The following is a 16,330-nucleotide window of genomic DNA, read 5'->3' on the forward strand; positions in this document are numbered from 1 at the left end:
TGGATGCATAAATATCTGATTAAATCTTCATAATTGCTCTGTCTCGCCCATACACTGTTTATCAGAAAGTATACATTATATGTACACTACAATGCTGATAGCTGAAACTGTTTTGGCTGAATACTCTTTTGTTTCAACAGTTTGTGATTAGATATTTCTATTTAAATGCATGGGAACTTTGGTTGTGATAGTTGATGTAGTGGTAGCTTCCTCATGAGGACAGTGAGACTTCAGTCTGACACGCCCACATTCCACAGGTTGAAGACGAAGCTTGTTTCAAATCTGCTGACAAAGGTTTGAGCTCCAGGATTTCCAGAACAAAATGAAATTGCTTGCACTGCTCCTCTTCTGTAACACTGCGTCTTCAGGCAAGATCACATCCTAACTCTTACTGTTACTTTCTGCAGGGATTGTTGGAAGGGTTGTTTGATTTGATTACATTGTCTGTATTTGGTTACTATCCTGTGTAGCAACAAGCTGTGGAAGTTTTACTTTCACTTTTAAAGTGAGCGTTTTAAAGTTACTTTGCTTTAAAAATGTTGTGTTTGTCGTAGAGGCAAATCAGATCAATTGAATTAAATTAAAAAAAATCTTTCCCCCCTTTTTTTAGCCTGTCTTGTGTGCTGCTTTTGCAGAATTATCATCTGAATGCACTGTTGTGCCAAACATAGCTCTATAGACTTCTCTTGTTTGTGTGTGTTCATTTGTTTATTTATTTCTATTATTTATTTATTTATTAAATACTATTTTTATATCTATTATCTATTATTTTCAGTGTACACGTGAAATATGGCAATGACAGAGCTGAAATTCGAAATTAATCTAATAAAACAGAAAATACACAAGATTAACCAAATTACAAGACAAGATTATCAATAAATCCACTGACCAGTCACTCCTTGTTGTTCCCATGTTGAGACTGAAACGCCAGGGGGACCGAGCTTTTGCTGTTGTGGCTTGCAAATGATGGAATAAGTTGCCCCTCCATATTAGGCTGGCCCCAACACCTGAAATTTTTAAATCACTTTTAAAAACAAACTCTTTTGCCAAGGCGTTCTAGGAGCAATACCAGAGTTAGCTTGTAGTCTTAGTCAGTTTTTGGTTACTTTTAATCTACTTTACTTTGTTAATTTTATTTATTTTATATTTTATTATCTATTTATTTATTCATGTTTTACAAGTTATTTATTCATTTTTTAAATCTTTTTTTTCCATTTCACCCTTTATTTTATTGTTATTTAATTTTCTTTGTGTGTTTAATGTATGGGGTTTTTTTTTTAACTTTTATCACTGTTTTTCACTGGAAAGTACTTTGGTCAGCCATGTTGTTTTTAAAGTGGTCTAAAAATAATGTTGGATTGGAGTAAATAAGAAGAATAACTGAAAAGAAATAAAGGGTGAAATGAACATACAGGTCCTCACTGAGAGAGTGAAATGGGTAGTTTCAGCACTCATGGAAAAATACTGTAACTGTGCATAAGTATGGTATGCAACTAATGAACAATTTTTGCTGTCTCATAAAACATAGTCTAAATGGAAAATGGTGTAAATAACGAATACTATTTTTCTCTTTCATTTGATTCTGTTTGTTAATGTACAATCTTTATTTTACATGAGTAAAACTGACAAAAATATTAGGTTTATAACATGTTCTTTAGTAACCCACTGTGATAAAACAGCTTTAAAAACACTTCTAAAATGTATATCGAAACCTAAAAATTTCTCTCCTCACAGTGAAATACTCCCTGAAATATTTCCTCACTGCCACGTCTGGACTCCCAGACTTCCCGGAGTTTGTGGCTTCTGCTTCGGTTAATGGAGTTCAGGTGGGTTACTGTGACAGCAACATCAGGACAGCCGAACCCACACAGGACTGGATGAAAAAACTAGTAAAAGACGACCCTCAGCACCTGGACTGGTATTCTGAGAAGTGTTTCGGAAATCAGCAGGTCTTCAGAGCCAATATTGATAGCTTGAAGCAATGCTTAAATCAGACTAGAGGTAAAAAGATAATTATATATATACATTCTATGTGTACATCCATGTTTAACTTTGTCTTGCTGAGGTGTGATCATTTTATGACTTAGCAGATATGTTTCTCTCAGGTATTTTGTCACTTTGGTGTAGTACAATGTAGCAGTCAGTGTAACCACATGCGAACACATGCATGCATTCATTAATGCATTTTTTAAGAAAAATAAAATAAATCACAGGAGATATCTGACTTTTTTTTGTTATGTTTTGTTTATCTCAAATCTGTCCAAGTCCAAATAACAAAACATCTTTTTTGTTTAGATATTCATGGAGAAGTTCTGGTAGTTTTATTAAATTATTTACTGCTGTATGGATTTACATTATGCAATGCTATTCTTGCCCAACAGTGGCTCTGATTATGTTTATACCTTTGGCATTAACTAAAATCTCCATCTAAGTGTCCGTGACAACCTCGCAGTGTCCCATGTAGTCTAGGACTGCTCAGCATTTTCTTTATTGTTCTCCTGCCCGATATATGTATATTGTAATGATTATATTAGTCAAAAACTAATTTCATCCACCTCTGATAATCAACTTATGACATCTGGCTCTGCTTCAATCTCTCCTTACAGGTCCTTACATCTTACAGAGGATGAATGGCTGTGAATGGGATGATGAGACAGAAGAAATTAAAGGTTTTAATCAGTACGGTTACAACGGTGAGGACTTCATAGCACTGGACCTGAAAACACTAACATGGATTGCTCCCAAACCACAGGCTGTCATTACAAAACTGAAATGGGATGCTGAAAAAGCTCGATTAGAACACAACAAGAACTACTACATCAACAGGTGCCCCGACTGGCTGAAGAAGTATGTGAAATATGGGAGAAGCTTTCTGCAGAGATCAGGTAGGATTATATTTCTTAGTCTGCGCAGATATGTTATGTACCCATTGTATCTCTAATCCACAATAAGATTCCAGTGAAAATGAAAAAATGATCCCATGACATCTGTTCAAAACATCTGCCTCAGTTAAGACTCACTTGCTTTACAGTTCTTCCCTCAGTTTCTCTCCTCCAGAGGAGTCCTTCATCTGTAGTCAGCTGCCACGCTACAGGTTTCTATCCTAACAGAGCTGAGATGATCTGGAGGAAAGATGAAGAGGAGTTTCATGATGGTGTGGACAAAGGACAGATCCTCCCCAACCATGACGGGAGCTTCCAGATGAGTGTTCAGCTGAATGTTTCATCAATCAAGCCAGACGATTGGAGCAGGTACGACTGTGTGTTTCAGCTCGCCGGTGCAGAGACAGACATCATAACCAAACTGGACAAAAAAGTGATCCACACCAACAGTGGTAAGACAGGCTCAGAAGTGATGTTATTGCAGTTAAAATACTGTAGCTATGGTGTCTTTGTCTTCTTTATATGTCACGTAGCCGGATATGTCAAAGTTGAACTCTTGTACTCATTTCCAGCTGGATTTTGTTTTATTCTGCAAGCCTGCTAGAGTAGCTTTACATGATGATTCATAGTTCAAGACAACTCCTATTTAATTTATATATCCTACAAATACTGCTGGATTATCACAGATGAAAGTTACAACAATAAAATGATGTCTGGTTTAGGCTTTAGGGAGAATGAGGAACAGGAGTGTGGAGCTGTGTGGCTGTTTACAAAGTCTGATTTTTTTTTTTCTTTTACCCCCTGAGTTGTCAAAGTACATTTTTAGACTCATTCTTTCCTGGATTCACATTACACCATCTCATTTGCACCCTATGAATAACAAACCAATCAACTAACAGAAGAAAAAAAAGACTGACAGTACTTATCCAATAAGAACTCTCAGAACTGAGGCATTGAGATTGGAAGCTCCTTTGTTAATTGTGTGAATGAAGCCACATTGTGGGACTTTTCAGTTTCTCTCTCAGAGTTTCCTGTGGGTCCTGTTGTTGGTGCTGCTGTTGGAGTTTTACTCCTCCTGGCAGTCTTTGGATTCTTTATCTGGAGAAGAAACAGTCATGGTGAGATACAGCTGATTTTTCCACTTAACTTCATAATTGTATGTACTTGTACAACATGAGAGTCCTAGAAAATATTTTTATTTTCATTATTCCGAATCTCTCATCTATATTTCAGGGTTCCAGCTTGCTGACAGTGAGGAAACAACAAATTGATCTTGTTTTTTCATTTAGGGAAACCACACAGTGACGACATTTATCTCAACAGGTGAACAGTGACGGGCTCAGTTTAGAACAGCAATGCATCCATGAAATGCTTCAACAAGATAACAGAGACTTTGTGTGTGTGTGTGTGTGTGTGTGTGTGTGTGTGTGTGTGTGTGTGTGTGCGTGTTTGTGTGTGTGTGTGTGTGTGTGTGTGTGTGTGTGTGTGTGTGTGTGTGTGTGTACGGGTTCGTACTATCCTGGTGGGGACCAAAATCTGACTTTTACTATCCTGGTGGGGACTTTCTGCACCGTGGGGACCAAAATCCAGGTCCCCTCGGGGTTGAAAGCAATTTTCACACTCAAAATGCGGTTTTACTGTCAGGGTTACAATTAGGTTATGGTTAGGTTTATGGTAAGGGTTAGGGTTAGGCATTCATTTTTAATGGTTAGGGTTAGGGTAAGGGGTTAGGGAAAGCATTATGTCAATGGGATGTCCCCACGAGGATAGCAAACCAGACATGTGTGTGTGTGTGTGTGTGTGTGTGTGTTTACATTTGTGTTGAAATGATGCATTAAGCTTGAATAGATCCTCTAAGTTATCTACAGGTCTTTATGAAGCATTGGTATTGCTGTGCAGTCCATATTCTTGCATGTATTTGTACCTTCTGTTGTTATGCATATATTTCTCCTGCATGTTATTTTGTAAGACAGGAGATTTAAGACCGTATTGTGAGAAACTTTAAGCTAAACGTAACCATAAACATACAGTGATATGTTTACTGAGCACTGAATAAAATGGAATTTTGAACTTAAGAAGAGATTAATATGAAAAGGTGATGATCGAGGTGCCATTTTTTTAAGAAATGGAAAGGAGGACAAAAAGCTCAAGTACAACAATTTTTTTTCTTTTACTTTTTTTATTTTAGGTGCTCTTGTTTGTTTTCTTAACTTGTCATTTTCTTAACTGTTTAGATTTTATTTAGAGTTGTTCAATGGTATTTTATGTTTTAGTCCTTGTTATAACTTTTTGTTAAGGTTTTATTTGCGCTTCCCTTCATCTCCTCGTCTTGCGTCCGTCTTGTGCTTATATGCTTTTTGTCCTTGTTACAGTGTGGTTGTTACTGATTTCCTGTCATACTTTGTTAGTTATGTATAGCTCAGGGCTTTTTTCTCCCTCGCGCTGTTGTTCTTTTTATTTTTATATTTCTTTCACTTTTATATTTCTTGTCAGAGACACAATAAATCTTATCACTTTGTTTAAGCAGTCTGTTTACACCATCAGGGTCATCTTACTCACTCACAGCACTCTGCAAATGTGACACCTATTACTTACTCAAGTGCAAGTAAAATGAAACTAGAAATTTAGTCCATACAAAGTAGGCCAGTTAAATGTATTCTGAATAACTGTTACAGTTAAATTTTAAGGTCAAGGGGGAAAAAGTCTAAAGATGAATAGTTATTTGTTGATCTTCTTTCTCTTTAGGATCACTACAGCAGATCATCTGTTTCCATCTCATGTTGTTGCTAGCATCCTCTAATGTTACATTAAGCTTCTTTCACTTTACTAAATGGTAAATGGCCTGTATTTATATAGCGCCTTACTAGTCCCTAAGGACCCCAAAGCGCTTTACATATCCAGACATCCACCCATTCACACACTGGTGATGGCAAGCTACGTTGTAGCCACAGCCACCCTGGGGCGCACTGACAGAGGCGAGGCTGCCGAACACTGGCGCCACCGGGCCCTCTGACCACCACCAGTAGGCAACGGGTGAAGTGTCTTGCCCAAGGACACAACGACCGAGACTGCCCAAGCTGGGGCTCGAACCGGCAACCTTCCGATTACAAGGCGAACTCCCAACTCTTGAGCCACGATCGCCCCGATACTACATCCATGAACCTTCTCTCTGGTCTTCCTTTTTTCCTCCTACATATGCAACATCCTTATTCCTATATATCCACCATATATCCAGTCTAAAACATCTCATCCTCGCCTCTCTAACTTTGCCTCCAAACAGCACAACCTGATTTTGTCATGAGGTGCTGTGTGCCGGCCAGGTTTAGGCCACAATATGAAGGACTTCAGAGACAGAAGGCAAACTTAGAGGGCAGCTTTATTACTGGAACACACAGGAAAACAAAGAATACAATCACAAGCTAGGCTGAACTGGAGCCAGGAATACAAATACTAAAGTAGACGAAGGAAAAACACAACACAAGAGAGAAGATGAGAGTTCAGAGACGGCATAATAACAGGATGCAGTGACAATGTATGCTCACAGGATAATGAGAGAACAGGCAAGAGATGGGACACATGACTGGAAACTACTGATGAGACCAGGAAAATAAACAATGCATGTCACAGTAAGCCCCAGTTACCACAATAAAACAGGAGGACACAACTGAATGTAGGGAACAAGAGTTAACGTAACATGGAAGAACAGGAATACTACTCGGGCGAGCATGGGAAGACAAAGGACCAATGCAGGTGAGACTGGGACACCAAGGAACACAAAGAGAACAAATCCAGGATGATGAGATGAAGAGTTTTAAACTAAATATGAAAACACAAAGGACAAAATAATAATAAAGAAAGAAAGAAAGACAGTCTTCCCCTTTCCGAATGACCGAAGGTATTTAGATAATCAGTCCAAAGCTCAAATCTTTGTGAAATGTCTGACAGACTAAATCTGACAAGAGACTCAGAACAATTAGGTGTGCAGTCTTTATACCAAACAAAACCTTTATAACTGCAACACCCTCAGCAGAGAAGCAGAGTGACGGTGTCAAAACCACTGCTTTGATGTACCACAATAGATAAAACACAGATTTGCTTCTGTCGTTTTATATCCATTCTTAGAAAAAAGCTATTAACCAGTTCATACATTTATAAATATACATGATTGAGGGTAAAAAAAAAGTACCTATTAAAGTAAAATGAAGTAAAAAATGTGCTCAAGATCAGATCAAACTACATTGATCCTGTTTTCTTACACGGAAATAAAAAATGATATAAATCAATTTATCATCTATTTATCTTTTAAACTTTCAGACCAAGAAAATTATATCAATATCCTGTCGTCTGTCCAAAGTTTCAGTCCTCTGAAAGACTGAAATATAATTTTAACAGCTTAATAAAAATATTAATAAAGAATGAAGTATAATCATAGATCCCTCAGTGAGACTGTTCACTACATGAGGACCTACTGAGAGTTGTGTTTTTTCTGGGTCTTGGGTAACCAAACAAATGTGCTTCAGTGATGTACAGAACTAAACCCTGAACTCTTTTTTTAAATGAATATTAATTAAATTGTTACAGACGGGAAAGACATGACTGGGGGATAGGAAAGGGAGAAAGAAAGAAAGAAAGAAAGAGAGGGAGGGAAAGAAAAACAGAGGGAAAGAGGGACAGTGAGCGAGGACATTTAAAAAGAATCCCCTGGATCGCCTGTTGAGAGAGGAAAAAGAAAGAGAAAACAACCGAAAATAGAGCAACATAATACACACAATATTGTTGCAATAACCTAAATAAATGTAAGTAACAGTAAATACTTAAATATTGAATATTATTGTGCAGCATGCAGGACAGACAGCGCACAATGTGCTTTGAGAAAGTGGCAAAGAAAGGTGTAGTTTTTGTCTATGAGCTCCCGTGTGTACACCTGTGTGGATCAGCGCGCTTGTATTCAAAAGGTTTCCCCATGTAACGATCTGCTAGAGGGTGTGGGGAGCCATAGCCCCGTTCCCCAGGGCATGAAGCAGGCATGGAGGAGATTCAGGCCCCAGACATCCAGAGGCCCCCACAGCACGAGTGCCCAAGGAGGACCACTGTGCCACCCTCCTGGAAAGAACTGAGGAGAGCCCCAGACGTGGGGTCACAGAGCAGCCACGGAGCTGAAGCCAGAGGGGGCTGCAGCGACGTGCCCGTGGGCTCTGCCGGTAGCCCTGAACTCTTTCCGTACATTTAACTTTCAGCTCTATCAAACAAAGGCAACAAGTTTTTTCATTTATTTTTTTATTCAATGTATAATTTATGTAATAATTATTAATCATGTTCCAGCCAACTGGATTATAATTTTTGTCTTTGAAAAATTATTGGCATAATGAGTAACTGATATTCTAATATTGTGTGTCCTTGTAAATATAGTATTTTGTTTTCTATTAATTGATTTTATTTTTCACTTTTCTTCCTAAATATTACCCCAGTATGCACATTAGGGACCAACAGAATGAATGACAAACTGCAGTCTCCATAATTTACAGATGTTATTCCAGCTTCTTGAGAAATTTGAGAAAATAAATCATCTATAATTGTAAGAATGGCACATTCTTCCCTCTGTTGGACTTTACTTATTTCGATGTTATTTTGACATCAATAATTATAACATGTAAGATGCATCCTGTTTATGTAGCTGAGAAAATCACTTCCAAAAAATCTAAATAAAATATGAGATTCTTTGTTTCTTTTTTTCCCATGAAACACAAACAAACATTCAAACAAACAAAAGTAAAGTTAAACAGACTGAAGCTTAAACAGATAACTTTAATATGAAAAAACATATTTAATAACAAAACTTAAATCAAATATAATAATAACAGAGGGCAACATATGAAACTACACACGAAAATCTCTTTTTGTGGATTTTTTTCAATGACTGCACTCAAACATACAGAGCAGCTTTAACAGTTTTGATAAATCAAAATGTTCTGAGAAACATATCACTGGTATCACATGACACAGAATCTCACAGTGCATAAACGAGCTCACCTTGCTCTTTAGTGCAATAAGATTTAAAACACAACAATCAATAGAAAACGAAGCGGATAGGTTCTAAAGAAACAGAAACAGAAAGACAGCACCACTCAACAAATTTGTTGTCCCTACAAAAGTTTAGAATAGAACAAAACAGTTTTAGCTGTAATGATACAGAGACTCATTTAACTGGAGAGTGCAGAGTCCTGTGTTTGTCTATTTAACCTGATTCAGTTGAATCTGTTCAGCATTGATGTCAGGAGCTGTTAAAGCCAACGAAAAAACATATTAGTTACACGAATAATGTTTTAAATCCAAACTGTCAGACCAAAGCGGTAAATACAAATAAAAAACAATAAAGTCGTACTTACATGATGTAGGTCGCCTCTCTGAAACTTAAAAAAACAATCCCCCTTGAAATGCCTGACAATCCCACTCTTTTACATAAATTCAGGATAACCATGTTTAATACATACAGTAATACAGAAATAATGTAACTGAGGCTTGCACGGTTGCTTCTGAATCTCTCACCTTTCTTCTTTTTGTAAACAGCAAATCCAGCAGCAGCAACGATGATGAGAACAAGAACAACTACTGCAGAAATGATGGTAACTGTCATATCAGAAGGTTTCTCTGCTCATAAAAAACAAAAACAAAAAAAATCAAATAAACAGGATAAAATGAAAGATGTTAGAATAGAAGTGCATCCACTCATCCTGCGGTATTGATCTGGTTAATCTATAATTCACAGGCTCAATTGTTGAAGGGAAGTGAATGAAAACTAATCTCCAGGTGAGACTGAACATTTTTTAATCAGAGCATCAAGTCAGTTAAACTTCTGAGATATTGATGTAAATGGTAAATAGCCTGTATTTGTATAGCGCTTAGTCCCTAAGGAACCCAAAGCGCTTTACACTACATTCAGTCGTCCACCCATTCACACACACATTCACACACTGGTGATGGTAAGCTACATTGTAGCCACAGCTGCCCTGGGGCGCACTGACAGGGGCGAGGCTGCCGGACACCGGCGCCACCGGGCCCTCTGACCCTCATCAGGAGTGTTTCCTCTCCTTATCCTTTGTAAGTTTTTGCATTCAGCTAAGGTCAGCCTCACTGCTGGCAGAATGAGGTGTTGTATTTTCTAATTAATTTCTATTTTTATTTATTTATTAACTCTGTTCAGTTTCATTAAGTTTGCAGAGTTTATTTTTTTATTTCAGTTTACTTTTTATTGTTTGAAAATGTTGTGTTTCAGTTTCAGTCTTTTTAATTATTATTGTAAGGAGGGCAGGCCAGAGGCAGAACTTAGGAAAATCAGTAGTGATATTACATAAAAACACAGAACCTTTTGAAAGTTAACTCACAGCTTTTTAAAGTTGCATGCACATCAATGTCCTAACAGCCAAGCTGGAACATTTTTACCAGTCTGCTAGGCACTTACTCTAGGAGAGCTCTACAGGGATATAGAAGGTTTGTAAACATGTAAATCCTGATCCATTAACTGGAGTGTTTATTGAACCTTCTGACAGATTAAAAAAAACCCAAAAACACACTGCATATACATTTGCATGTTTTCGTTTTTGCATCCTTAGCTTTGTACAAAGAGAAGCAGGATGAGCCCTTTCAGAGACCTACAAAATGACCTCCAGCAGGTCACTGGTGTGAATGTGTGTGACTAAGCATCACAAAGAGAATTCATATGGTGGCCTAAAGGCCTAACATCCTCTCATGGGTCCTGTGCTCACTGTGTGGCACTGTAGAACCTGAATGGCATTTACCAGAATACCAGAATCAGTAGGTCCACCCTGTGATTTTGACAGATGAGAGCAGGCTGACTCTGAGCAAATGTGACAGACATGAAAGGGTCTGGAGAAGCTGTGGAGAACATTATGCTGTCTGTAATACTGTCCTCATGACCAGTTTGTTGGTGGATATGTGAAGGTCTAGGGAGGCATATCCATGCTGTTTGTCTTCCTGTTTGTCAGACCCTACACTAGTGCAGTGAACCCTGGGTTCCTCTTGGTGTCTGACAATGCCTGGCCTCATGTGGTGAGAATATGCAGGCAGTTCCTGTAGGATGAAGGAACTAATACAACTGACTGGCTCCATGCTCACCTGGAGCCAGTCATTTGAGACATTATGTCTCGGAGACATTATTGTTATCCAGCGTCTCATTAGCAGCATGCCCTGTGTACAACAGTCGGGGCCATACATAAGGGCCCAGCTCTGAAGTTTGCCAAACTGACTGTCATCATTTTTTCGAGGTGTTTCTGAATTCAGAGTCAGCAATGTTGCATATCTTTGTTGTACCTTTGTTTCTAACACATTACCCAGTCAGTAAAGGTATACCCAAAGTAAATCCATATTTGTGGATTATAGATATTTTTTTTATTATAGATTATAATAAAAAATAGACATTTTGGAAAAAAAATAGAAATATAAAAGTTCCAAAATCCCTGTCAGTTACATGGTCTAAACAACACATTTTGAAAAAGATTTTCTTAAGAAGGTTAAGAGCAGTAATGGATTGCATTTAACCAGTGAAAAAATATTAAAATAACTTTTTTCCTTCTGTGATGACCTCCATTAGTTAATCCCATAGTAAGTTATTCTTCAGGACAAAACATTCAAGCATCACATTAGCCAATCCACAATATCAGCAAACGAATCAAATGAGCTTCTCTCACCTCTGCCAGTCCTAAGTATGTTTTCTCTCCAGTTGGTTCTGATCATTGTTTCATTCAGTTTAGTGATGATGATGTTCTCACCACTCAAGAGCTGAAACACACACTTGTATCTCCACCAGTCTTCAGGTTTGACTGATGAAACATTCAGATAAACATTAATCTGGAAGGTGCCATCATCGTTTGGGAGGATATCTCCTTTTTCCACACCATCATGAATCTCATCTCCATCTTTTCTCCAGAACATCACGGCTCTGTCGGGGTAGAAACCTGCAGCGTGGCAGCTGACTGGAGAGGAGGGAGTTTTCTGGAGGAGTGACACTGAGGGAAGAACTGGACAGAGGGATGGTGGGAAAGAGAGAGATTGAGAATGGATGAAAGAAGTAAAGTCAGTAAAGCAGAGAAGGAAATGAAACAGGAAAAGAAAATTAAATAGGAACATTTTGGAACATATAAGGCGAGCCATTCGAGCCAGTCTCCAGCTTTCTAGCAGCTGCATTATGACATACCTTTAAGACAAATGTAACCAAACACAGTGATATATGATCACTGGGTACCACATAAAGCTAAATGTTCAACTAAAGAAAGTACTAAATAAAAAGAATCATTAGTTCAGTTCATGTAAATCATTTTCTTTCAACCAAAACAATTCATATAAAGTTCTCACCAGCACGTGAAGCTAAAAAAAAGGGTTGGTAAATGAGCAACAACAATTAGAACTGTCTGGAAAACACAGATAAGCTATGGAACCACTCCATGAAAGATGTTATTATATTTTGCAAAATCACCTGTTGACTGTAATTTTTACTCACTTAAGAGTAAAAAGTAATCATTTAAAAAAATGTAAATTAGGTCACAGAAATGGTCTCTGGTTCTGTGTTTCTTTGGTTTACAAAAGCAAGGGCAAAGAAGCCTAAAACGCAGTTGTTAAAATTGTTGTTATTATGCAAGTTAAAAAAAAATACTTACAAAATAAATAGAATGCAAAATGAAATAGCTATCTATTTGTATATATCCACAGTATTTGTTATAGCTGCAGTTTGTCTATGTGCTGGCATCCTTGTATTCCTTGTTTTCACTTCCTGTTTTATTTTGAAAACTACTGTTCTTGAGGGTTTGTTCATTTCTCTAACTTGTGTCTCTTGGTCTCCTTTGTCCTCCTGCCTGCGAACTAGAAATCAGTCTCAGTACAAGGATGTCTAACTTCAAAGCAAAGAGGAGAGGGGGAGGAGAGACGAGACAGGTCTCTTCTACTACTGTCTCTTCCTCTGAAAATTGTCACTTTCTTTCACCTTTGATCGTTTTTCATCCTTTTTTTGCAGCACCTGTGTGGACTTTGCTAAGTTACTCTGCTTGTTCTTATCAATTTTCAAAGCTCGTGTTTTATTAATTCACTTCTCTTTGGTGTTTGGATTTTAGTCCTGTCTGCTTTGAATCTCTGCTCATGCAAATAACCAATTATCTATTATGAATGTAGAACTATGTAGAAAAAAGGATAAAGCTGCTATAGCAGGTGTCCATGGATTTAATGTATAACTATAAAGGTGCATGACATTATATTTTTTAATTTTTGAGCAAAAAGTGAACTTTTCAACTTTGCACTCAAATTTACATAAATTAAATTGTAAATTTTTGCGTTCCTCTGTATTGAAGGCAGTTGGAAACACTGGCGAGCTCATGTTTCTCTTCTTATTCCCAGTGCAGAAGGCGATCATCTGGACTTGTTTGCTTATTTTTCATTACTTTGCTAGCAGGACTGATTAGGAAATTTAGATTTTTTTCTGTCATTTATAAATTTTGTTTGAAGATGTTACTGATGAAAATGTTAAACTGCAATTATCAATAAAATGTTGCTGCAGCTTAGCTTTGTGTGATTCCAGCCTTTAGAGGTACCTTCTCAATCAGTAAATAAATATCAGCTTAAATGTTCTGCTTTACATAATAATAATAATAATAATAATAATAATAATAATAATAATAATAATAATAAACAAAGTGATTCTATGGAACTGTGACTTGTGCGATTCTACCTGTCCTGTGCAGGGATCTTTTCCCATTGTCCACATACATCTTCAGCCACTCTGCACAGATCTGAGTGAGAAAGTCTTTGTTCTTTATTGTTCTGATCCGATCAGCATCCCATTTCTGTTTGATCACGTCAGCCTCTGGTTTCAGTGCGATCCACGAAAGTGTCTTCATGTCGAATTCAAGAAAGTCTTCTCCGTTATAGCCATACTGCAACACTCCAGTCACACTGTCAGTGTTTTCATCCCATTCACATCCACTTATCCTCTGTATGACGTGGACACCTGAGAGAAAAATAACAGAGATGGCAAAGAACGATGAGGAGTGTAAACTGTGTGTGGTTATTTTTGGAGATTAATGTAATGTTCTTGATTCAGGTTGTGAACGTAACTCTGAGTCTGTCATTTTTTTTTTTTTACATTAATAGGCCTTTTATATTTTTTAAGTGTCACAAACTGATGCAAGCGTCATGTGATAAATATTTCATCACTTGTAAACACATCTGAGTTTTTAAAGCAAAAAACAAACCTAGCTATTTTCCAATGAAAGAAGAATTGGAAAATGCACATTTTAAACCACTCAGTTTTGATCAAGTATATGATTTATCAGGATTTGAGGTCAGGCGTAACAGAAAATACTGCACCTCCACTTTGGTTGAAACGCTGCTTCCATCTAAAAATGTGGCCTCTGAAGACATTTGGCTGATCCTCAAAACACTTCTGAGTGTACCACTCCAGCTGCTCAGGATTAGTTTGTAATATTTTCTTTGCCCAGTCCAGTTGTGGTTTTAATGTCTTATTGCTGCTGTCACAATAACCCGTCTGAATGCCGTCAACCACCATTACACCAGAAAACTCTGGAACATTTGGGACTCCAGAAGATCCACTGATGAAATACTTCAGTGAGTGTTTCACTGCAGGACAAACGGTGTTTATATTATTAGGAAATCAAGCAAATAAAATATATAAAAACATCAGCAATATGATGCATTATGTGTTATGACCCAGTTATAGGCCTTTTCTCATTTACAGCAGTACTGTGTAACTTTTATTTCGATAAAAAACATGTACAGGACCAACCGTGCTGATCTGCTTTGCATGTGTCAATAATCAACATCTATCCAAAGTAAGTGTGTCAATGAATTAAAAGCTTTGTTGTAAAGCTTCTTTAATAGGCTACTTCTGACATGAAACTTTCAAGAATACATTTTAAATATGTAATTTTAAAAACTGTGTACGCCAAAACGTTTTTAAAGAGCTATGGAAAACTGGAACTAAAATTTGGTTCTGCTATTGTGCTAAAAATCGCCTGATCGCCTGCCAAAAACTGATTTCCAATGTTTCTGTGTGTTTTTTAATGTGTAATATCTTTACGTATGTTGGTAAATATACTTCGGTGAACCGGGTTTACAAAGGGGTTACATATAAAATATATGAAATGACCTGTTTTTCAACTATCTGTATAACTCTGTGTTATTACATTATAACCATCCTGTCCTTTTTGTTCACTTAAAACATGTTTACAGAATTATTGTTATATAACAGCTTACTCTTAAAAAAATAATTTTTTTTAATGTCAACGAGATTTTTTTTTTAAGTGGATAAATAAAGGATATATAAAGGTCACTGCCAAAAACTGATTGCGGCTTCTACCTTCTTACAGGACTGGTGTTTGTGCGTCAAGATGACCTGATGTCATTTAGGGATACATTTGTTAAAATGTGTTTCACATATCATAGAGCAACAACTTATTTATATGAGTTGGCCAACACCGGAAATCAGTTTTTGGCAGGCGATCACTTTTTGGCACAACGCCGGGTAAATACTTCAGGTTTGTCCGAGGGGCGTACTCCGCGAGCTCACTAAAGTAGCTCTCTTTTTACCTGGCTAAATCCCCATGGTAACTTGGAGCAGGCTATGGTCAGAGTTTCAGAAGCGCCATGTGTTTACAAAATATGAAGCAAGTTTTAAACGCAAGATCCTCTGCTGGGGAAATACGCGATTTTGTTCGAATCTTACCTGCCAGTAAATCACAACATAAGTGAAGCAACAAAAACAACAACAAAAGTATTTCCATCTTTTCTTTATCCTTAATTTTGGAACGATCATTGCTCTTGTTGCAGAAGTATACTTCGGAAATTAGTCCTTATTTAATCTTCCGCATAGTTTATGCAAGCGGCCGATGTCGTTGCCAGCGATTACCTTTACCAGCGTGTACCAAGACCGCCCCCAAAACACGAGCAGGTAGTCTTATTCAGGCGAAGGGAGTGGTAGAAGACGAAGAAGACAGAAACGCATAACAAGACACAACAGGCCTTTTATGCAACTTACTATACTACTACTACTACTACTACTGCTAATAATAATAATTTCTTTATTTCATTTATTCATTGCTACGCTGTATTTTCCTCCTTGTAGTAGTGTTACCTGTGCGCTCAGTCTTTTCTGCCCTTCAGTATCTTTTTTATTGCTTGATGTATCAGTGGCCAGTTTTTAGTTGATAACTAAAGATTTAGTTTTTAAAAAGTACTCAGCACTCAATCACTGTCGCTGTGAGCATATCTTTTTTTTTTTTTAAATTAAACTCTCTTGATGACAAGAGCCTTAACATAGGAGCATATAAACACATTCATGATACAAAAAATAGAAAATAAATTCTCAGAGAGTTAAAGAGTGAAATAAAAAAAACATTTTAACATTACAGCTTGCCAGCCTCAAGTAA

General features: G+C 37.3%; 2 protein-coding genes across 2 annotated transcripts; one reads left to right on the forward strand and one right to left on the reverse strand.

The window, feature by feature from the left end:
* The first annotated feature begins 322 nt into the window (after positions 1-322).
* Positions 323-4,153, forward strand: LOC135932595 (major histocompatibility complex class I-related gene protein-like). Its single transcript, XM_065470070.1, has 6 exons — positions 323-368; positions 1,735-2,001; positions 2,607-2,885; positions 3,032-3,334; positions 3,908-4,000; positions 4,116-4,153. Exons 1-6 carry the CDS (start codon positions 323-325, stop codon positions 4,151-4,153), a joined length of 1,026 nt encoding a protein of 341 aa, XP_065326142.1.
* A 4,796-nt stretch (positions 4,154-8,949) lies between these two features.
* On the reverse strand, positions 8,950-14,725 carry LOC135932597 (major histocompatibility complex class I-related gene protein-like). Its single transcript, XM_065470074.1, has 6 exons — positions 14,689-14,725; positions 14,253-14,522; positions 13,615-13,893; positions 11,588-11,917; positions 9,429-9,530; positions 8,950-8,975 (listed from the first exon to the last, which is right to left on the reverse strand). Exons 1-6 carry the CDS (start codon positions 14,723-14,725, stop codon positions 8,950-8,952), a joined length of 1,044 nt encoding a protein of 347 aa, XP_065326146.1.
* Between the last annotated feature and the right edge of the window lie 1,605 nt (positions 14,726-16,330).

Source organism: Pelmatolapia mariae, linkage group LG22 (assembly GCF_036321145.2).
Source record: "Pelmatolapia mariae isolate MD_Pm_ZW linkage group LG22, Pm_UMD_F_2, whole genome shotgun sequence".
NCBI lineage: Eukaryota > Metazoa > Chordata > Actinopteri > Cichliformes > Cichlidae > Pelmatolapia > Pelmatolapia mariae.